The 25,201-nt window shown below is 30.0% G+C and overlaps 1 protein-coding gene across 2 annotated transcripts; it reads left to right on the top strand.

Annotated features, from left to right (window-relative positions):
* The first annotated feature begins 14,412 nt into the window (after positions 1-14,412).
* On the top strand, positions 14,413-22,507 carry LOC117916455. Of its 2 annotated transcripts, XM_034832509.1 has the most exons (13): positions 14,413-15,587; positions 16,778-16,980; positions 17,079-17,276; positions 17,427-17,498; positions 19,175-19,270; positions 19,633-19,712; positions 19,860-19,935; positions 20,279-20,489; positions 20,671-20,867; positions 21,129-21,234; positions 21,379-21,468; positions 21,598-22,382; positions 22,420-22,507. In XM_034832509.1, the coding sequence occupies exons 1-12, from the start codon at positions 15,074-15,076 to the stop codon at positions 22,347-22,349; spliced, it is 2,595 nt and encodes an 864-aa protein (XP_034688400.1). In that variant the 5' UTR covers positions 14,413-15,073; the 3' UTR covers positions 22,350-22,382; positions 22,420-22,507. The 2 variants fall into 2 exon arrangements, with proteins under 2 accessions (XP_034688400.1, XP_034688399.1); XM_034832508.1 differs by having other exon boundaries at positions 21,598-22,507.
* The last annotated feature ends 2,694 nt before the right edge of the window (positions 22,508-25,201 follow it).

Raw genomic sequence — 25,201 nt, 5'->3', positions numbered from 1 at the left:
ATGAAAAAAGAACGCCGAGTTTCAATTTTGAGGAGCAATTCATATACAGGGAGCGCGAGCTTAGAGTGTGAAGTTGTGGAAACGGCGTCGTTTGCTGTTGTAAAACATAACGTTCTAATGTAAACAACAAAATGTAATGAAATGTTTCGATCTCTAATTAGCGATGTATATGAATGAATTAACGAAATTCCCCGTATCCCGTTTACTATCCAATAAAACCACAATAAAGGGAATTTAGATGCCACATGAAGATGCTAAAATTATGAATAACCGAGAATTTTATTCTTCCACTTAGTGAATACTTAGAAGGAATTTTTGTAGGGAGATGTCCTTATTGAGAATTTTTACAAGAGCCTTTTGTAAATACCAGAGCCCTCCTCCTATTGTAGCATGGTGAGGGCTTTATATATGCCAATGCTCAACTATTGTTGTAGGCTGCTACAACCTTTTCTGCATGCTTTGTCGACTTTTGGGTATTTGGAAATAAGAGTAACATGGCTCTATTTTTTAGGTGTAGGTTGGTCAATCAAGTCAACTTGTCGTGCTTACTATAAACTACAAGAAGTTTTGTTGATTTTTAAGTATATGATGACAAAGCAGTTGGACTCGTCTTCTTAGGCATAGTTTGACTAGTTCGACCAACTTATAAAGAAGTTTTCCCTTTTTATGTTCCTTATTTTGAGATGAGGTGAATTCATGAGGGTTTGAGGTAAACCATTCTCCTAGTGGTTTATTCTCTTGGTGGTTCGACTTTTAGTACCTCCACCATGGAATTGTTTCTATGGATTATATGGGATGAAGTCAATTCTAAAACCCTCATGCATAAAAATTGAAGCATATAATTAAATAGTACTATGAATTATAGGTAGATGAACAAGTTTTCTCCATTGATTAAGATCTAAATGAGGAATTTGGTCATCTTCAAACAAGAAAAACAAAAGGCATGCAAAGGAGCAGACATGATGAAAGGGGATGTGAAAAATTGAGAGAGTAAAAGATGGAAATGGCACTTGGCAGGGTGTTTGGAAGCCCGGAAAACAATGAACAGACAGATGAGGCAGCTAGAAAACTAATGCATTGAGCTTAGGAGGGGCCAGGGAGCTCATATGTTATATGTTGCCCATTCAAGTTGGCCCAAAAGATGAAAAGAGGTCCAAGATCTATGTGAAGTTGTGCTCCTAGGAAGATCATAAATCACCCGCCCAACCAGGTTGATGCAACTAATAAGAATAATACTATCTCCTATTTGTTAACGTTTTCAAAAATAGTTTTTAAAAAATATTTTTAGAAAAGAGTTTTTAAAAACAATTTTCAACTATTTTCATAAACAAAATTATGTTTATGAACTCAAATATGAAAATAGTTTTCCAAATTTATTTTCCAACAGTTATTGTTCTAAAAAATATGAAATAGTTATATTTGTTCTAAAAAAAAATCTTTTTTTTTATATATTTATAATAGATAGATCATATAAATATTTTTTAACTATGAAAATCATGATTTTTCAGGAAGTGGAATTCTCTTGGAAACCCACTAAAATAGGAAAGTTATGATCTTTTAAAAAATAGATTCTACAATATGTTTCCTTTGGTAATTGGGTTCATGAATTGTAGTCCAAGTCCAACTATGTTATATTTATTTTAAAATATAATCTATTTTTATAATAAACAGATCATATAAATACTTTTTCAACACAATATGGGTCATCGAAAGGATTTTGGAGACCCACTAAAGCATGAAAGTAATGATTTATCAAAAAATGGAATCCTCTCGCAGACTCATTAAAGTAAGTCGTGATCTTTTGAAAAATGGATTTCACTAAGGAAGACAACAAGACGGGTTTAGGACGGGTCGCCCCCATCCTAACCCTACTTCGTTTATTCAAAATAATTCTCATACCCGTTCCATTTAAAAAATTACTTATGGTAATTGAAAAAACTCATCCCATTGTCATTCCTAGATTTCACCATATGTTTCTTATGGTAATTGGATTCATGAATTGTGGTCGAACTATGATAATCTATTTTTATAATAAACGAATCATATAAATATTTCTTCAACATAGGTTCGAAAGGATTTTTGAGACCCACTAAAACAAGAAAAATCATAATCTTTTAAAAAGTGGAATACTCTGAGAGACCCATTAAAGCATGCAAGTCATGATCTTTCAGAAAATGGATTCCACAATATGTTCCCTATGATAATTGAGCTCATGAATTGTGGTCGAACTATGCTATATTTGTTCTAAAAAATAATCTATTTTTATAATAGAGATCATATAAATATTCCTATAACACATATAGGTTATCGACAGGATCTCAAAGACCCACTAAAACATGAAAAATCATGATCTTTTAAAAAGTAGAATCCTCTTAGAGATCCACTAAAGCATGCAAGTCGTGATCTTTCAGAAAATGAATTCCACAATATGTTCCTTATGGTAATTGAGTTCATGAATTGTGGTCAAACCATGTTATATTTGTTCTAAAAATAATATATTTTTATAATAGACAGATCATATAAATATTCTTTCAACACAATATAGGTTATCGAAAGGATCTCAAAGACCCACTAAAACATGAAAAATCATAATCTTTTAAAAAGTAGATCCTCTTAGAGATGCACTAAAGCATGCGAGTCATGATCTTTTAGAAAATGGATTCCACAAGATGTTACCTATGGTAATTGAGTTCATGAATTGTGGTCGAACTATGTTATAGATCCATTAAAGCATGCAAGTCATGATCTTTCAGAAAATGGATTCCACAATATGTTCCTTATGGTAATTGAGTTCATGAATTGTGGTTGAACTATGTTATATTTGTTCTAAAAAATAATATATTTTTTTTATAATAGACAGATCATATAAATATTCCTTTAACACAATATAGGTTATCGACAGGATCTCAAAGACCCGCTAAAACATGAAAAATCATGATCTTTTAAAAAGTAGAATCCTCTTAGAGATCCATTAAAGCATGCAAGTCATGATCTTTCAGAACATGGATTCCACAATATGTTCCTTATGGTAATTGAGTTCATGAATTGTGGTCAAACTATGTTATATTTGTTCTAAAAAATAATATATTTTTATAATAGACAGATCATATAAATATTCTTTCAACACAATATAGGTCATCGAAAGGATCTTAGAGACCCACTAAAACATGAAAAATCATAATGTTTTAAAAAGTGGAATCCTCTTAGAGACACACTAAAGCATGCGAGTCATGATTTTTTAGAAAATGGATTCCACAAGATGTTACATATGGTAATTGAGTTCATGAATTGTGGTCAAACTATGTTATATTTGTTCTAAAAAATAATCTATTTTTATAATAGACAGATCATATAAATATTCCTTCAACACAATATAGGTTATCAGAAGGATCTCAGAGACCCACTAAAACATGAAAAATCATGATCTTTTAAAAAGTAGAATCCTCTTAAAGACCCACTAAAGCATGCAAGTCATGATATTTCAGAAAATGGATTCCACAAGATGTTCCCTATGGTAATTGAGTTCATGAATTGTGGTCGAACTATGTTATATTTGTTCAAAAAAACAATCTATTATTATAATAAACAAATCATATAAATATTCCTTTAACACAATATAGGTTATCATTAGGATCTCGGCGACCCACTAAAACATTAAAAATCATGATATTTTAAAAAGTAGAATCCTCTTAGAGATCCACTAAAGCATGCGAGTTATGATCTTTTAGAAAATGGATTCCACAAGATGTTACCTATGGTAATTGAATTCATGAATTATGGTCAAACTATGTTATATTTGTTCTAAAAAATAATCTATTTTTATAATAGACAATCATATAAATATTCCTTCAACACATATAGGTTTTTGACAGGATCTCAAAGACCCACTAAAACATGAAAAATCATGATCTTTTAAAAAGTAGAATCCTCTTAGAGATCCACTAAAGCATGCAAGTCATGATATTTCAGAAAATGGATTCCACAAGATGTTCCTTATGGTAATTGAGTTCATGAATTGTGGTCAAACTATGTTATATTTATTCTAAAAATTAATATATTTTTATAATAGACAGATCATATAAATATTCCTTCAACACAATATAAGTTATCGAAAGGATCTCAGAGACCCACTAAAACATGAAAAATCATAATGTTTTAAAAAGTGGAATCTTCTTAGAGACGCACTAAAGAATGTGAGTCATGGTCTTTTAGAAAATGGATTCCACAAGATGTTACCTATGGTAATTGAGTTCATGAATTGTGATCGAACTATGTTGTATTTGTTCTAAAAAATAATCTATTTTTATAATAGACAAATCATATAAATATTCCTTTAACACATATAGGTTATTGACAGGATCTCAAAGACCCACTAAAACATGAAAAATCATGATATTTTAAAAAGTAGAATCCTCTTAGAGATCAACTAAAGTATGCAAGTCATGATCTTTCAGAAATTGATTCCACAATATATTCCTTATGGTAATTGAGTTCATGAATTGTGGTCAAACTATGTTATATTTGTTCTAAAAAATAATATATTTTTATAATAGACAGATCATATAAATATTCCTTCAACACAATATAGGTTATCGAAAGGATCTCAGAGACCCACTAAAACATGAAAAATCATAATCTTTTAAAAAGTGGAATACTCTAAGAGACCCATTAAAGCATGCGAGTCATGATCTTTCAGAAAATGGATTCCACAATATGTTCCCTATGATAATTGAGTTCATGAATTGTGGCCGAACTATGTTATATTTGTTCTAAAAAATAATATATTTTTATAATAGACAAATCATATAAATATTCCTTCAACACAATATAGGTTATCAGAAAGATCTCATAGACCCACTAAAACATGAAAAATCATGATCTTTTAAAAAGTAGAATCCTCTTAGAGACCCACTAAAGCATGCAAGTCATGATATTTCGGACAATGGATTCCACAAGATGTTCCCTATGGTAATTGAGTTCATGAATTGTGGTCCAACTATGTTATATTTGTTCAAAAAAATAATATATTATTAAAATAAACAAATCATATAAATATTCCTTTAACACAATATAGGTTATCATTAGGATCTCGGAGGCCCACTAAAACATTAAAAATCATGATTTTTTAAAAAGTAGAATCCTCTTAGAGATCCACTAAAGCATGCAAGTCATGATCTTTTAGAAAATGGATTTCATAATGTGTTCCGTATGGTCATTGAGTTCATGAATTGTGGTTGAACTATGTTATATTTGTTCTAAAAGATAATATATTTTTATAATAGACAAATTATATAAATATTCTTCCAACACAACATAGGTCATTGAAAAGATCTCAGAGACCCATTAAAGTATGAAAATCATGATCTTTTAGAAAGTGGAATCCTTTAGAAGACCCACTAAACCATGAAAGTTATGATCTTTCATAAAATGAATTTCACAATGTATTGTTTATGGTAATTGGGTTCATGAATTGTGGTCAAATTATATTATATTTTATTTTAAAAAATAATCTATTTTTATAATAGACAAATCATATAAATATTCTTTCAACAAAATATAGGTCATCGAAAGGATCTCAAAAACCCATTAAAGTATGAAAATCACGATTTTTTTAAAAGTGTAATTCTTTAAAAGACCTATTAAAGCATGAAAATCATGATCTTTTAGAAAATGGACTCCACAATGTGCTGCCTATGTAATTGATTATATTTTTTTTTCTAAAAAATAATATATTTTTATAATAGATAGATCATATAAATATTTCTTCAACACAACATAAGTCATCAAAATGAAAATCATGATCTTTTAAAAAGTAGAATCCTCTCATAAGTCATCAAAATGAAAATCATGATCTTTTAAAAAGTAGAATCCTCTCAGGGCCCTACTAAACCATGGAAGTCATGATCTTTCAAAAAATGGATTCCACCATATGTTCCTATAGTAACTAGATTCTTGAATTGTGGTCGAACTATTATATGTCCACCCTCCAATATTAAAATCATTTCTAGGGTTTTCCTTGAAACTTTTCCTGTGTCGATAAAAAAATACTTTTTTATGTCATAGATGTACCCTAAATATTTTGCAAGTACGAAAACTTTTTTATGTTTTCTCGAAAACAGAAGACAGTACTCAGAAATGAAATTACCAAATAGTTCCTGGACTCTATTTTGAAAATGACCATTTGGCAGGTGAAGAGAAGAGAGTAGATAAGCAAGCAGGAGAACTAGATCAACATTATCAGGCCTTTCCGTGGAGTGTGGATTAGTACTTCAAAACCTTTAACTGAAAGGCTTGCAGGGTGAGCATGCTGTTGCTATCGGATATCATTAAACATGTCGTATAAACTACTTGTTCATTGTCCACGTCAAGTGTGGAAGAGTTTGGAAAAACAATAGATCATTCACAACTCATGATTATAAGCCAGAGTAGAACACATACACAATAAGTTACTTTAAAGCACTTTTCCAACCCCCTCAAAATGGTTATCTCCACGAGTTCTCTTCAGATAAGGAGGGTTTACACTTTTTCCATATCATTCCTTGGGGGATGGCTTCCATTTTTTTTTAAAAAAAAATTTATATACACACACATATATAGTAAAACATCCTAAGAAACTCTTCAATTGAAAGAGAGAACGGAAAAAAAAAAAAGGGTCTCCTCTTTTTGTATTAGAAATGTGTTTGACAATATATTTTTTAAGTGTGTTTTTAAAGAATCACATATTAAGAGTGTGTTTATAAGTAATTTTAGAAAACGTTTATAACATTTCTAACATTTGAATGATAAAAATGTTTAAGTATTAGAAATATTAAAAACGCTTCTTAGAATCACTACCAAACTGGTTTTAAATATTTTTTGAAAAAGTATTACAAGTGATTTTTCAATTTTTCGTAAGTGTTTGTCAAATTTATTAAACGTTTAAGAGCTCGTTTGACAGTATTTTAGAAAGTGCTTCTAATCTTTTTAATATTTGAAAATTTTTATCATTCAAGTGTTACAAAGACTAGAAACATTTTCTAAAATCACTATCAAATACATTCTAATTTTTCTTTAAAAACACTCTCTAGGTTATAAATGTTTTTCAAAACCACTATTTAGGTCTGAAATACTTTTTAAAAATACTATCAAATGGACTTTAAGAACCTATTTAAAGTGATTTTAATTAAAGTATTTTTTGAATCTAGTGCTTCTATTATTAGTACTTTTAACATAAACGCTTTTTAAAAAAATAATCATTTAAGTAATTACATATGAATCAATAGACTATGACAATGTGTTATATGATAAAAAAAAAATGATTTTTGAAGTAATAACTTATCGAGCATTTCTCAAGATTTTTAAAAGTAATTTTCGAAAAAACATGCCCCTAACATCCAATTTTCTAGAAGAAATACTTCTCAACATTAGAAAGCTAGCTCTAACCATCTCAAAATCATTCACAAACTAACTAGCCATTTCTGCACCTTCTGATCCACCTGAACAGACATTTAGGATCCCCTCAACCCCCTTTTTCATTACTGGACTGTTCTGCTGAAAGAGACCAAGCATGCCTCCCTCCACCGAGACATCTAACATATATACAACATGGCATGCTCAACTTGCCCAGCGAATCCAGAAACCATTGAACTCAAATTGAGAGCTTATATCAAAGCTCAGCCCAATAATATAGTTCTTCTCGTAGTGTATTATCTTCATTAACTCCTCTTCTCAACATAGCATGCCATATCCTATATACATAACTGCACCCCACATGGAATGTTAGGACTCATACAAGAATCATATGTTCCTTTTCAGATACATACAGATAGATTTTGATTAGGGAAAAAAAAAACAAAAGAGTTTGATTGGCATTGCGAATGTTTTAGGATCTTCTAGTACTATTATTTCAAATTTTCCAGTATTTCTAAAGGTTAGTGGGTCAAGGCAGTTTTTGTTGTTGTCGTCGTCATCGTTATCATTATCGCTATCACTTTCAGAAGGAATGAGGGCGAAGTTGGAGGCCACTGCAGTTGAGAATGGACGGTAGAAGTAGAAAGAGATATATGAACTACCATAGATGTATGGTTCTTGCGTGGAAGTTTTTGTTTCTTCTTTCCTTCTTGTTGGTGATAATGCAGGTATATGCAACGCTAACATGGGCCTACATTGAGTAATGAATCCTCCACTTGCATATAGGTCCACAATGCCTATTTATGAGTGTGAATACAACAGAAGCCAAAACTTCTCTTCCAATTTCGATTTCTTTTTACTCATGATTTTGCCATTTTTGTCTTCATCATGAAGTTGAAAGCTCTCTGATAAATGAGATGACAGTGATTTATTGGCCAGGAAAAGGAAGAAGTTTTAGGAGGGAATTCTAAATCGGGGTTTGGTTAAAAATTGATATAATAGAAACAAGAGGCAAAAATAAATAAATAATTTAAATAAAGGGTTAATTTCATTTATATTTGGACAGTTTAGTGTAATTATCGTTAATTAGGATGAATCTAATAAAAATCTTTTTTGGTTCTACCTCTTAGTTTTTATGAAGAGAATGAATCTTTTTATGAAAGGATTAAAAAAAAAATGAGTCTGAATTTCCTATAGAAATGATTTACTAGCAACAACATAACGGAGATTGTCATTCAATATATATTGATGCGAAATTTGATTCAAATTCAATATAACACATTTGGGTATATAATAAATGTATTGAATTGATTCTTTTTAATAAAATGATCTAATCACAACTTCAAATATAAAATTCAATAGGAGCAAATAATTAATAATACTCTGAATCATATAATTATAATGAGATATACGATTAGTTAATATCTATCAAGTAAGTTATTGTTATTTTGAAATTTTATTAGTCATAAGTCCTATAAATGTATTTTATGTATAAAATTTATTATTTAAAATAATTATTAAACGTATCTACCTAAATCCTTTTATACGCGCGTGCCATCTTTAAAAAAAAAAAAAAAAATTATTAACGGACTGAACGGCCACGAATTTTTTGAGAAATACATTTTTAGAACAACATAAAGTGGGTCCAAAACCTTATGTGTTGTTGTTCTAGATAATGCTTGTAAGTGATAGGATGCTAACAACATTTTAACGCTAAGCAAAAATATCAGTCATTTCATGATGAGACAAGACTTTACATTTGATGTTTATGTGCTGAGTGACATGATTGTCAAGCGGAAGGATAAAAACCTCAGGGTGGCCCCTTTTTCTATTCTAGGTCTTTCTGGACATTGATTTATAGCTGAAAATATTAAGTTGCAATTATATGACTGAGAGAAAATATTACTAAAGATTCCGATTGGTTTTAGAAACATTTATAAAATCAATTTAATACTTTAGTGCCGGTTGTGTAGTGATTTTATAAAGTATTTTTAGAGTCTATTTTAAACCGTTTACGATATTTTTAATATTTGAAATTTTTTATCATTCAAAATTAAAAAGATTAAAAAAGTTTCCTAAAATCATAACCAAACACTTTATTAAAATATGTTTTATAGTGATTTTTAATTTTTAAGTGTTAAAAATGTTAGAAATGCTCTCTAAAATTACCGTCAAATGTATTTTTAGCTTAAAAAATGTTTTTACAAAAAAATTAGGTGTTTGACAAAATTTAAGAAATATTTTTAAAAATATGAAAAATTACTTATCGCATTGAAAAATCAATCACTTATATAGTGTTATTTTGGAGAAACACATAATAAGTGATTCTCTTAAAAACATTTCTAGAAAAAATATTTTCATTAAAAATATTTTGAGTAGAAATACTATCAAACAGAGTCTTAATGTAATTTAATATTTGTTTGGATGCAATTTGTGGTTTTTGTTTTTAAAATTTAAAAAATATATACAATTAAAAAGTTAATTCTTTATTTGGATATATTTTTCTTTTTCTTGTGTTAAAATAATTTCTTTTTAAGTAAAAGTAAAATATTTTATATAAGAAGTATAAATTCATTTTATTTTTAAAAATTATTTCCAAAAATTTCAAAAATTGAAGTCATAAAATTCTGTTTGATATCTTAAATTTTTTAAACTATTTTTAAAATTATTGTATTTTTAATGTAAGCCTTTATCTATGTAAAAGTTATAATTATTTTCTAGTTTAATATATATATATATATCCAAATGTACATTAATTTAAAATGTGTTTGTATTCCTAACAATATTACTTTAAGTGAAAATTAATTCAAACGGTTGTAAATGAGTGATGATTGATCACATTGAATTTCATGAAACATTAAAGTTCATTTATGAACTTCCATTTAAGATGAGTAATAGAAGGTCGGTTGGTGGAGCTTATAAAGGGCTTCTTATATCTTATATAAGCATCATCTTGAGCAAAAAAAAAAAAAAAAAATTATGTTTTCTATTCCGTCCTTGTCATACTATATCATTTAAAGTAATATATACGTCTATCACTTTTTTTGTGTTGTGTATATTTTGAATTTATAACACAAGCTAATAAGTTAAAAGAAAATTATTTTTCTAGATCTAGAATGTGTTCATCTTCTAAACTTTTTAAAAAGTTGATATTCCCATCAACTTTCTATCAAAATCGTTAGTTAACTCCTTTTTTTTTTTTTTTTTTCTTCTTCCTTATTTCCCTTTTTGTCAACTTATTCCTTAAAATTGATGAGGACAAGTATGCCCTATTTAATATTTTTTAAAAATTAAGCCGATATTACTAAATTGACTTATTGAACCTTGTTTAGGAGTGATTCTAATGAAAATGCTTTTATTTATAATAATTTTATTAATATTATTTTTGTTAAAAATATTTTTAAAGATAATCACTTAATATTTGGATATGAACTAAGATAATACTTTTGATAATATTATATAATACAAAGTGAATTTTTGCAAAGTTACTTACAAAGTGATTATCACTTAATTTTTGTAAAAAAAAACACATTTGTAAAGCACTTTTAAACCTTTTAAAATCACTTTCAAATAGACTATTAATGTTTAAATGATTATCTACTCTAAGCTAAAACTCTATAATAGTGGGATATACCTATTACATTTACTCCAAAGATATAGAGTCATTTTCTTTTATATTTTATTGAAAGGAAAATAAGATAGATATGTTAAACTAGTGACAATATTTGCATTAAGATTAAAAGAGTAATGTTGGACCTACGACTTATTTGCAAAGAATAGGAAATAAGAATAAATTATCATCTTGAAGAATTATAGAAAGATTATTTTTCATATAGATTGTTGAGTAGGAAAGATAGTTGTAATATGAGTGGGTTAAGGTCGACCCAAATCGAGAAAATGCAAGCTTGGATTAAGGAATCCCAACTCAACCCTAAGCTTGGTTAAGGTTGAAACCCCTTAACCCCACCACCATATCTTTCATCCTTCTACTTTAAAAACTTGTTTACTTTTTTTGCCACTTTATAAGATAACTAATGCATTTCCCTTCTCATTTTTCAAATGCGCTTAAAAAAAGGGTTGGATCTAGCTTGGGATAATGCTCTATCAAGTCACCATCAACTCGAAGCCCCACTACTATATCTTTCAATCTTTCTTCTTAAAAAACTTGTCTACTTTTTTAAGTTACATTGAAACGTAAATGATTTCTAGATACAAGACATCAAATCGAACCAACCACTCTTGGCTTATTAGCTTTATATATATGTGTGTGTGATTGATTTGTTATATAATTATTTATACTTTTGAATTAAAGCATTAACTTAATACAATACCATAATCTACTTTTTGTGACCCACATGCAAATCTAGAGAACACTACCCCTACCATAATGGGAGGCATTAGATTACCTAAATTGTTGACTTCCTCCAATAGCTTAAATTTTGGGCATATCAAATTAGTTCTTAACACTCTCCTGAACCATATTGACAAATGGGGAAATGAAAAGTACCACAAAATGGTATGACACATTGAGCTGCAAACTTACAGAAATGGCAATGCAGTATGAGGCATGGGGTCAGGATGGAAAGGGGAGGCCACCAAATACTTACATATATAGACAACTAAGAAGTAATAAATGCAGAAAACAAAATGACTAGAATTTAGTGTGATGACAGAAAGAGTGAGGTTGGACAAAACCCAGAGGGTAGAGGCTTAATGTGATGGGTGCACAAGTATTTTGGACCCATGCATCCCCTACTGACACATCACGTGATACCACATAGGCCAATAGCCATCTACTTTTTCCCTCTCTTTATTTGATAATTGACACTTCTGTATGGTACTCTTGGATGGGTGAGCCATAACTTCTGGTCCCACTGGCTTAAACCCACTGAATAATTTTGATGGTGGCTGGGCCTTTCCAACTAGGCACCCCCATTCCCACAGTTGGAGGCAAATTGGGCAGATTCTATTTTCAATTCATAATGGAGCTGACATTACTTTTGCTAACTAACAAGTAATGGTTCATCAAGTTGAATTTCTTTGTAATAAATGTTACCTATAACTATATATATCAACTCTTATACAAGTTTGATATATATACCTTTCTGTTTAGGCTATGTGGGTGAAGTTGAAGTTGTCACGTGAAAGTCATAATTTTTAATGGATAATATAGATATTATAATATTTTTATATAAGTCAAAATAATGCTTTTGTAAAAAAGAACATTTTTATTATTTATATATTGATTTTAAAAATTATAAATTCTTTGAACAAAATTTATTATTAAATTTAAAAAAGGTTTTTGATTTTTCAAAAGTTCATCCAAATAAGCCAGTAGAATAGAGTTTGAGAATTAAAATGTATAGGATTTATTTGAAAACTATTTTTCAAAATATCTTTCTTTTTTAGAATAGAAAAAAGTTTTTTAATTGAAAAAGCACATTTAAAAAGAAAAGTTTCCAAATTTTTTTTTGGAGAATTTGTTATAAAAATATATTATTTTTTAATGCAAATTTGGGTTATTTTTAGATATATTGAGTGTTTTGAAAAACAAAAGATTGAAGATTTTAAAAGCATTTTGAAAACTTTTTGCCTTGGATATAAGCTTTTTTAAAAAATCATTTTTAATCATTTATGAACATTTATATCATATATTCATTTGAAATAATATCATTAAAAATTCCAAAGTTAGGTTGTCTTAAACATCTAAATGACAAAGTGGCTTACCTTACATATCTCCACATAGTGGGGATATGTTTATATTATCTTTTATTTATAAATAGTTATCAAAAGTACCATCTCCATATTAAAAAATATTATCTTTTGGAAAAAAAAAAAATTATCATAGGATTTTGATTATTAAAATGAACTCCATAAAGTTGTCAAATCTTAACTTAGGATGTTTCTAAGTTAAAAATTGGCCTTTAGAAAGTGTGGGGGTTCCTTTTAGGTACGTATTGTACTATATTTTATATCCTATTTTGGCTTGGGATAAAATTGAAATTTTAATATTTTAGTGATTTTTTAAAAAATTTGTTTGTTAATTTAAATTATTAATTTTAGATATTAATATATTTTTATAAAATCAACTTATTTGTATTTAACAAAACTCATTTTGTATAACTTTTTCTTTAAATTTCTATGGGCTTGTATTGAAAAAATGTGAGCATGTTGCTAATTGTTTTTTAAAATAATTTTGAACTATGGTTTTTTAAATTTTTTTTTGAAAATTGTTCTCTAATTTTTTAGAATATAAATCTATTTGAAATGTTTTTAATATATTTTTAATATTTTAAAATATGTTTTTAAAATAGTTTTTATATGTAGTATTTTATTTTTAATGATCGTACATGTTTATATAATTATTTCTTAAAACAACTTTTATGAAACAAGTGAAAACAATTAAAATATATTTTTTTTAAAAATAATTCCCAAATAGGTCCTATGCATAAATTAACACTTATTGGATTATATTTATTAGGTATAATCCAAAAACCACTTTATTTTTTATTTTTTAGTAAACTTTTTAGATTAATAACTTTATTTAATGTCTTTTAATTATACAATATTAACATATCAATATACCTTTCACACTTAGTCATCTCATAAAAAATTAATTAAGGATAAAAATATATAAAATAATAAATTATTTTTTTAAAAAAAATTTTAAAATTTATTTCTTCAATAATTAAAAATTTTATATTAATTATTTTCAAATCTAAATCACTTTTTTTTTGTAAAAAAAAAAATAATTTTGAGACAAGAGAATATGATTTTGATAACTATTAATATAAGGAAAATTCTACGGTGGCGGGAAAATTCCACAATTAATATAAATATAATTGTGATAATGGAAAGGATAATATTTTAAATATTTATTATTCAAATATTTTAGAAAGAAATATTCGTCACGAGAGCACTTCAGCTGTGACAGAAACACTAACAATCGCCATTCGCGGCTACCTCCATTCAAGAAGAAGATGGAGAAGTCTCTCAAATTTCCCATTACCCATTTGCCCAAAACCCCTTCTCAGTGCCGTAAAAGAAAAAAAACAAAATTTTTCTCTGAAATTTTCACAGCTTTCATTGTCACCTCTCAGTCAAACCCAACAAAACGACACCCAATCCGTGAATCTCCTTAGCATAATACAGACCCCAAAAAATATTTTATGTATTCAAATGGGTCAATTCTCTTTTGGATGATTTTACTTTACACCAGAACAATTATTCTTAGTTTTCACGGGACTTGCTAATTCTTGCTTGAAAGTTTTGGACTCGGTGCTTTGCTTGTGTATATTATACTCTACACTCACATGCCTTTCATACTTTTTCGTTTCTTTGGATCTTTCTCCATCTGTTTGTGCGTCTTTTTGGGGAGAAATCAGTGAATTATTGGGTTCTCATTGCTATATATTTTGCCTCTTGCTTAAAAGTTCAAGCACTTCTTCATTCTTCTTAGCTAAACAGCCTGAGTTTGAAACTTAAGATTCTTCTTTTCTCTCATAATGTCGGTGGAATTTGGAAGGTTTTCTGTGTGATTTCGATTGGAAAAAAGATGGGGATTGTGTTAAATCAATTGTTGGTCAATTGTTGAATCTTCTTATCAGAATTTGAACTTAAAATCTCTGTTTCTCTCATTTTTGTTGAAATTTGGGGAGGTTCTGTGTGTTTTTTATTGGAAAAGATGAAGGTTTTTGTGTTGAGTGAAGTCTTGATTGTTGTTTTTGCGTTTGTGTTATGTGGGTGTGTTTTGGGGAAGGAGTGTACTAACGTTCCTACTCAGCTCTCATCACACTCTTTTCGATATGAGCTCTTGGCTTCCAACAATGAATCATGGAAGGCAGAGATGTTTCAACATTATCATTTGATCCATACAGATGATTCGGCTTGGTCGAATTTGCTTCCCAGGAAGCTTTTAAGGGAAGAAGATGAGTTCAGTTGGGCTATGATGTATCGAAACATGAAGAATTATGATGGGTCAGATTCAAATTTCCTCAAGGAAATGCCTTTACATGATGTGAGATTGGATTCTGATTCTTTACATGGGAGGGCTCAGCAGACCAATTTGGATTATTTATTGATATTGGATGTGGATAGACTTGTGTGGAGTTTCCGGAAAACAGCGGGTTTGTCGACTCCTGGATTGCCCTATGGAGGTTGGGAGGCCCCTAATGTTGAACTTCGGGGTCATTTTGTAGGTCAGTTTTGTTTGTTACTTGTTAGTCCTGTTCTATTATGGGTTTAATACTTCTGTTGCAATCTTTATGTCCTTACTGGTTTTAATTCTAAACAGAGTGTGATACTGTTAGATTATCAGTAGCAAGAGTGGGATTTTGTAGGATTTTTTGTTTCCTAGATGCAAAACTTATTAGTTTCGCTGGAATGCTGATGGAATTGGAATCAAAGATGCAATATGCCCAAGAAGAAATGAGAAAATATGATTACTCAAACACCATACTATCGCCGCTGCCCATTTTACTTTACCTTCCTTTTTCGGGAAAAAAAAAAAAGTTCTTTGGTAAAATAACTTATGCTTTCTACTTGATTTTTTTTGGAAGTTTTAACAGTATAGTTATCTCTGCTGATTGCCACCTTTTTAGTTTATGAGAAATGGTTTTTAGCTGCTTGAGTTGCAGGGGAATAAATGGATGTACAATACATGATATTGTATTTTCTTCTTTCATATTTGTTTTAACATGCATTTTCAGCAAAAATTATTCATATTCTTTTCTTTATTAGGGGTGAGATGATACTTAATATCAAATCTTTACTATTTCTGCTTCCAAGCATCCAAATTTTCAATTCTAATCTTTAATATTTTTGGTTTGGAATATTTGTATGTTGTGTGCTTATTTGAAATATTATATAATGCTGGTTTTTAAATTAAGAACCCCACTACACCCCTTCCCATTGGAATGATTATTTTTTTGTTTCCCCATCCTTTATATATTGGTCTTGCATGGAGCTACCATTGGCATAGAGCTTTCCTTTGAGCTCTGGTGGTAGTGATTTTTGTCCCACATATGGGTCACCTTATATGAATTTCCAAGTTTATGTTACCATGGAAATGTCTCCTCAGACTTCAAGTGTCATTGCTGATCTTACATCTGTGGCTTCTGTGCGTGACTTACTTCCCCAAAGTCCATTCATCTTGAAACTTAGATTCATATCCTTTACTCTAAAACTTAAGTAGTCCTTCAGTTGAAAACGGTCAATCCTTTTTCTTTTAATTTCCTTTTCTGGGACTGGGTCAGCAATAATCGAGTCTTCATTTGCTTTTTGGTCCTAAACCTTGGAGCAGTTGTATCACCTTCATCGGCATTTCTAGGTAATGGAATTTTAGTCCAGATATTTTTTTGGCTAATAAGTTGCTTTTCTCATCTTGAAGGTCACTACATGAGTGCATCAGCGCAAATGTGGGCCAGCACTCACAATGATACTCTCAAAGAGAAAATGTCTGCAGTGGTTTCTGCTCTTGCTACCTGTCAAGAAAAAATGGGTACGGGATACCTATCTGCTTTCCCATCAGAGCTGTTTGACCGTTTTGAAGCTATAAAGCCGGTCTGGGCTCCTTATTACACCATACACAAGGTTACTCTACTTTTGAAGTGTTTTTTTGTAAATGCAATCAATTCATAGTTTCAGAATATAAGTAGTATCATCAATCTCCGGTCTTGTATTTTTGACAGATCTTGGCAGGTCTTTTAGATCAATATACATTTGCTGGTAACTCCCAAGCTTTAAAAATGATGACATGGATGGTTGAGCACTTCTACAAGCGTGTACAAAATGTGATAACGATGTACAGTCTTGAAAGACACTGGTTGTCTCTTAATGAAGAAACTGGTGGCATGAATGATGTTCTTTACAGATTATACAGCATAACGGTATGCAATTCATGTCTGATATCGTTCTAGTAATTAAATTGTAAATGATCAGGTGTTGATTTACTAAATCCCTGTAGCATATGGTTATATCTGCCAAATTTTATTGATTTTTGGGTTTTGCATGAGCTTCTTTTGTGTCACTATGTGCAGGGAGATCAGAAACATTTGGTGTTGGCTCACCTTTTTGACAAACCATGCTTCCTAGGTTTGCTTGCAGTACAGGTAATTTTACTTTTCATTTCTTCCTTTTGGGAATCAAGATGTATTATGATGTGTACTGTTTTAGGTCTATCAAGGTGCATAAGCTCCTGTAATAGATTTTCTAAATAATCTGTTTGTCAGAATAATTATGCCTGAATATTCAAGATAAGAAAAAGTACAAGAAAAGAAAATGGAGATCATTTTTAGTAAACTAGAGATGTTTCCACATGCAATATGTGTGGATGCTCAAGGGGGATATGGGAGAGTTGACAGAAGAAATTCTAGGATTTTCATTTATATCTTGTAAGTTATTCTACTTCATCCTGTCTATTTCTTTTATTGCATATATTTTTATGATATGACTATGTTAGGTATTTGAGTTGAAAATTTTAAGAGATAAAAGAGAAACCAAAAGATGCCTCTATTTTATATGATAATATGTCTAGATATTTACATGAAAGATATGTTTTTTAAAGCGAATGCTCTAGCCGAAAGTAATCAGTACAGTTAATCAGTCATGTATATTTGGCAACATGTTTAATTTCGGTTTATCAGTAGCATATTGATTGTGCATATAACCATGGAAGGTAACAATGGTGGGTCATTTTAATCAATAATTAACAGAGGATGTTTTCCTGACCAAGAAAAATTGCTGGTTTATTATAAGTAGTAGTTTACTCGAGTAGAGATGATTTTTTAATTTCTTTTGATGGAATGTAGTTTGTCTCAGCTGGACTTCACAGTTAATAAGTTTATGATTTTCAAGAATATAGATTGATGGCATTCTTTTCTTGCAAAAATACACTAGTCTGTGGTACTGTTTTAGGATTGAGGGGGAATACTAGAGGTTTCACTATAATATGTTCAAGAAGAAGATGAGTCTATCAGGCAAGCAATAGACCTTAGTGAGTCTATTGTGTGTTGTGCTGGGCAGGGGCAATCTATATAGATAATTTGTTCTTTGTGACTCCTTGCTTTTTGTTAATTTAACCTAGTATAGAGCTTCCAAATCAGAATGTCATAGATCATGTTCTGTCATTCAATGGTCAAGGATTAGAAAGGGCATGTGTCTCCTTATTTTTATTGTTTTAAGTTTCACTACCCAACTGGCCTCAGGAATGGGAATCCTGACTACAGTTGGAGCCCATCAAAAGGCTCAATAAGGAGAGTTGGAATTCATGCTGGAAGAAAGGTTTAGTTGTGTTTTAAAAATTAACCTCACGAAAAGCTCTGTTTTTCTGCTCCTAGAATTGATGGTGTAGCGTAAAATTGTTAAATTTTGAAGTTGTAGGCAACGCCAAAACAGAGAGCCAAAGCTGATGGATTGAATTTTGTTCAGTTAAGATAGCTCACTATTTATCACCTTTTTTTCCAACAAATCTAATTGAGAAATGTCCTAATGTGTAGGGTAAGTAAACTGTACGTGAAGCTCTGTTGCTGTTCTCACATGTTTTGTAGCTAATACTTTTTTTTTTTTTTTTTTAAAAAAATAATAATAAAATTCATTAACATGTTCTAGATCATCTTGAAACAGGGTTTATGAATTGATTGGCTGATTCATTTTTGCAGTTATTGAATTTTAACCACAAATCAAGATATGGTCATAGTATATCCACATTTGAAATATTTTTTCTTGTTTTTTTAGCTTCCTTCCATTTCAGCATTACATCACAAAATATTTTTATTTTTGCTTGTAGGCTGATAGCATATCTGGTTTTCATGCCAATACACATATCCCAGTTGTTATTGGATCCCAAATGCGGTATGAAGTCACTGGTGATCCACTTTACAAGGTGAGTTGCTGTAAATAAATTATGGATCATTTCAAATATGCTGAACAGAATCAAACGTGTTCTAAACTGCTAATGTGTGTGCCTAATAATTATGTGATTCCTCTCCGGTTTCTGTGGTATTGAGTTTATACTCAATGGTAAAACAGTAGTTAGACCTTTTGTTGAGAATTCTATTTTGTTGTTGTTAACTTGCCACCTTGTCTGATTCCTTTAGAATAAGTAATGGCATAGGCTTCACTTTTCGATTTTCAAGTTCTAAGTTTTGATTAATTAATTGTAAACTTCTGTTTGAAAATTTGAATGTGTAATTCATCAAAGAAAAAAAAAGTTGAAATTCTATTTGTTCTACAATTGTGTGCCAGGCAATAGGGACATTCTTCATGGACATTGTTAACTCCTCTCATAGCTATGCAACCGGAGGGACATCAGTTGGAGAGTTCTGGTATTAATACTAATCTGTAATTTGATTGAGAAGTAAATAAAAATAATGTGGAAAATTGTCGTGTGTTTGTCTAAGTAATTGTTGGTTTTCCTTCACACTCATATGATCCTGCGTGGTTTTGATCATTCTGATTGATCTTACGAGTAGGTCAGATCCAAAGAGGTTGGCAAGCACACTTCAGCGGGAGAACGAAGAATCATGCACAACTTATAACATGCTAAAGGTGAATATTCTTAAATGCTTTAGGAAGGGCATGTAGACACAGTTTTGATTGTTTCGTGGAAGATTATTTTTGGATTCAATGCACGGATAAATGCGTTGAAGTGGGCTTATCCTTCTACATTTGGCTTTTCTAAGATGACTTCTCACGATAACTAAAAATCTTTTCAGAACTTGAGAAATCACGATGTTGAAGCCCAATTTCAAGTTCAGTTTCAGTAGATATTTACCATGATTTATTTATTTGTTTTTCTTATGAACGTGTAGCTCAAGGCGTGATTTTTATTTATATCACCGTAAAAGTCTTCTCTTCATTTTCAAGGACAAACTGACATTTGATTTTGTAGGTTTCGCGCCACCTCTTTAGATGGACCAAAGAAGTGGTATATGCAGATTATTATGAGCGTGCCCTGACAAATGGTGTTTTGAGCATCCAAAGAGGAACAGAACCTGGAGTAATGATTTACATGCTCCCTCTAGGTCGTGGAGATTCCAAGGCCCGAAGCTATCATGGATGGGGGACGAAGAATGACTCTTTCTGGTGCTGCTATGGGACAGGTCTGGACTTAAATATATATTATGTTCTCAAATATGAGGATTTTCTCAATTTCCTTTTGATTCTAAATGAATTCAGTCAGCCTGATATTCTCTGCATGTTATCTCTGTTGGCTTATGGTCTCTGATGTTATTTCTTTTCAGGGTTTCATAATCTTATAGTTTCTTCTTGCTAATCCTGTAGGAATTGAATCATTCTCAAAGTTAGGAGATTCCATATACTTTGAAGAAGAGGGAAAAACTCCTGGACTTTACATCATCCAATACATATCAAGCTCACTTGACTGGAAATCTGGACAGATTGTGCTGAATCAAAAAGTAGATCCTGTTGTTTCATGGGATCCTTACCTTCGAACCACATTGACATTTACTCCAAAGGAGGTATTATATAGCAACTAATATATCTTATGAGCTACACAGACATTAATTTTATGTATGAGCAACATAGCAGTTGATATAATCATTTTTTTTTTTTTTGAAGTAATTGGTTCTTGCATCTCTTAATCTCATCACATACTAAGACAAGGAACATGCAAACTGATAAAAGATTAGAGTAAAACCGTTCTTCTTTTACAGCCAAATGGAATGTTATGTACGAAATCGTGTTATGTGACTGGTTTTGGCTGCACATCTGCGATGCAGGGGGCAGGCCAATCATCTACCATAAATTTGCGGATACCAGTTTGGGCTTCTTCAAGTGGTGCCAAAGCCTCAATTAATGCTCAGGATCTGCCCGTACCAGCTCCAAGTGTGAACTTGAACTACCATCATTTCTATTCCTTTTTCTTTAAATTGATACATTGTTTAGCATATTCGTTCTTTGTACCATATTGATCTTTTTTTCAATTTGGTTATGTATTTTTTGAGTAAATCATGAGATTTCTTGATGCAGGTAGTTACCTATCATTGACAAGAAACTGGAGCCCTGGTGATAAATTGACCCTTCAGCTGCCCATTAGACTAAGAACAGAGGCTATTAAAGGTAACATCCTGGGACAATCTCCTATGCTGATCCACATTAAATCTTCCATATCAGTCTAGATTTCTAATAAAATGCAAATGAATTTTTATGCATATTTATAACTCACAAATCCTATTGAATGAAATTCAGATGATCGACCTAAGTATGCTTCTATTCAGGCTATACTATACGGCCCGTACCTTCTTGCTGGTTTAACTAGTGATGACTGGGACATCAAAACTGGTTCAGCTACCTCCCTTTCGGACTGGATAACTCCAATTCCCGCCTCTGAAAATTCTCGCTTGGTTTCTCTGTCCCAAGAATCTGGGAACTCAAGTTTTGTCTTCTCCAACTCTAACCAGTCGATAACAATGGAGAAGTTTCCAGAAGAGGGCACGGATGCCTCTCTACACGCGACTTTCAGACTCGTCCTAAAAGATGTATCTTCTCTGAAAGTTTTATCACCAAAAGATGCTATTGGCAAATCAGTGATGCTAGAACCAATTGACTTGCCGGGAATGGTGGTAGTGCAACAAGGAACAAATAAAAACCTTGGAATTGCGGATTCTGCGGCTGGTAAGGGCTCTTTGTTCCATTTGGTTGCAGGATTGGATGGAAAGGATGGAACGGTTTCTTTGGAGTCGGAAAGCCAGAAGGATTGCTATGTGTACAGTGGTATCGATTATAATTCAGGTACAAGCATTAAGCTCAAGTCCTTATCCGAGTCTGGGTCATCTGATGAAGATTTTAATAAAGCAACCAGTTTTATACTGAAAGAGGGTATCAGTCAGTATCATCCTATCAGTTTCGTAGCAAAAGGGATGAAGAGGAATTTTCTTCTGACACCATTACTGGGTCTGAGAGATGAATCTTATACAGTGTATTTTAATATCCAAGATTAAAAATTTTTAGTACTAGTCCAATAATACAATAATTTTCCTTTTTCTAGTAAGTTCAACCACTTGAAAAATCCTTTCTTCTGAACTTGACTCTGCATATTGGCTGAACTAGCTCGTTTGATTAAGGTGGGAGTTATGGAAGAAGGCATTGTGACTCTTAAGAGATGGTATATTTATTAAATGATTATACTAATAGATAAAATCATATTTATTTTCTTAGAGAGAAGATATCATGTAAATTACATTATTTATTTGTATAAAAATAACATATCAAATGTTTTATAAATTTGAATTTCATTGCTTTTAAAAGAAACGATATTGAAAATTGTAATTTAATAATATACCATCTATATCAAAATTAACATCAAGTCTTAAAATAAATTAATAAATTATTCATTTATTTTTATGTTTATTCTTATCAATATTTAAGTTTGCTCTGAAATCAAGTCTTATAATAATTTAATAAATTTATTATTCATTTCTTATATTTATTCTTATTAATTCAAATACAATTTCCTTTATTTTAATTTCATAAGAGTTAGAAATCTCATCCGAATAAAATTATTATTTTAATTTCCTAAAAACCTTGGAAACATTGTGTCTAAAAAATCCTATATAAGATTAATAGTTTGTTTTTCAAATGGTAATCTTATTATTATTACTATCATTATCATCATATTTCATTTTTCTTTCTTTTATGCATTGGAAAGTATTATAATATCTTCCACAAGAAAATAATTTTCCTCCAAACCAAGCAACACCTAAAGAGAAAGATGATAAGTAGTAGCCATGCATTATTATCAAAGGCATTAGAAAATAAGACCACCATCACACATCATGTTTCATTTCCTCTTCTTATGAATGGACATTTTATTTTTTTTTCCAATTTTTTCCCTCCATTGCTGGCATCATCCTTCACAACAACAAGTCACCACATTGAGGCAGAAGCTGCCAACAACAGAGCCGGTCTTTGCTGCACACAAGCTCTTGCAATGAGAAGCAATACACTCGAAAACAGGGATTCGTTGGATGCATTCTTTATGCTCACTTATCGCATAACCTGTTTTCAAAAATATAATAAGATAAAAATTTAAACATTATCAAGATGCAGTTTTGGATAGCTAAATCTTACCGAAAGGGCTCACTAGGAGAAGCACTAGAAGTAGAGAGCAAAGAGATGAACCCTTCATGTTCAAAATTGAGTGTCAACCCTTCCAACAAAAACCAATTAAGTTAGTTGTGAAAAATAAAAATATTTCATGATATTTATAACCCTAAGTCAACATTTTGTTTAAGAGAAAATAGGATTCAATGTTCAGATTTTGAACAATTTTCCTATTTGTTAAGAAAATATAAAAGGTATGTAACCATGTTTAAAGAAAAAAAAAATAACGAAAAGAAGAAATGTTTAATGCATTCATTGTATTTATAAAGAAAATATTATATTTTAAAAAAAAAGGAAAAAAAGGAAAGAATTATTTAATTATATTGTCGTATGTGATTTACGATAAAATAAGATAAGTTGCGAAAAAGGGAAATAAGCTATTTGATTATGTTGTCGTAAAAGGAAAATATTGTCAAAAGAATTTTGTTATAATGGAAGAAGTTTTCAAGTGCTGGTTGGTCTCAATCTTCATAAAAAAAATAAAAAATAAAAAATAAAATTCAGTCATACTACAAGATAGTCAATTTTTATTTCTTTCGATCTCATATTTTTTGAATAAATTATCAGCAAATTTGGTAAAAGGGAGCAAAAAGTGAAAATGAACATCTTATTCATTTTATCATCTATTTCTATATTTGGATAACTTAAATAGAAATGAAATAGTACTCAAAAGTAGGATTTCAATTTATTTTTAATAAGAAGTATTTTGTTTTTCTTAGTGAAGGAAATGAACTAGAACATTTGAACATTATAATGCATTAAGTTCGAATGACATTTTATAATTCATTTTTATTTATTAAGTGAATATTATAAAAAAATTTATTTTAAAATAAAATATATATTTTAAAGTATGTGCAACCGTATTATCATCAATTTATTTTTATTCACATTCCTAATGTTAGCAACATTAAAATTGAAACAGACAATCTTATATTCTTAGGATGATAAGGACATTTTAGGAAGAAAAAAATCCATTCCAAAATGAGATGAAAAGGATATTTTAGGGAAAAAAAAGAGTCCATAAACAACCTTTTATATATAGTGTAGATATTTTGAAAAAGTATGAGGAGAAATATAGATGGATATTCATACTTTTCCTCAAATGCAATGGAGAATAAAATTTTATTTATTTATATTACTTATTATTATTATTAAAAAACTCGATTGAAAAAGTTATATTTGTGGTTAAAGATATTTAACACATATGAATTATTATATATTGAATATTCAACATAATATGACTTTTTATTTAGAAACTTTAAAAATTTTAATCATGTATATTATTAATAAATAAATATAACATTTTTTATTTATAAATTTTAAATATTTAATCATGAATATTATTAACAAATAACTAAAAATTTCCTTACTAAATTCCAAATTGTAGAACAATTCTGAAGAGAATTTTTTTTTTTTTAAGTAAATATTAGAGTAGAATATAATATTTATTTTAAACAATATCATATCTTATAATGTACTATGATATTAGGACATAGAACATATATGTATTATCTCATGTTTAATCGATCATGGATTAAAAAATATACATCTTATCTCGTGTTTAATTGACTATGAGATACAAATGCATACCTTTAGGTGGGATTCATATTTATATGAGATAGATTGATAAATTCATAAATAAATATCACTTTTGGAAAAGAGAATTTATTTCTAATTTTTTTTTCTTGAA

This window comes from Vitis riparia, chromosome 6 (assembly GCF_004353265.1).
Source record: "Vitis riparia cultivar Riparia Gloire de Montpellier isolate 1030 chromosome 6, EGFV_Vit.rip_1.0, whole genome shotgun sequence".
NCBI lineage: Eukaryota > Viridiplantae > Streptophyta > Magnoliopsida > Vitales > Vitaceae > Vitis > Vitis riparia.
The sequence above is the reverse complement of the archived record's forward strand: the minus strand, read 5'-3'. Positions and strand labels throughout refer to the sequence as shown.

Coding starts and splice junctions, on each gene's coding strand:
- LOC117916455 (XM_034832509.1), top strand. CDS start 15,074: ATGAAGGTTTTTGTGTTGAGTGAAGTCTTGATTGTTGTTTTTGCGTTT. Junction 17,277..17,426: donor ACAGATTATACAGCATAACG/GTATGCAATTCA, acceptor CACTATGTGCAG/GGAGATCAGAAACATTTGGT. Junction 21,469..21,597: donor AAGAACAGAGGCTATTAAAG/GTAACATCCTGG, acceptor AATGAAATTCAG/ATGATCGACCTAAGTATGCT.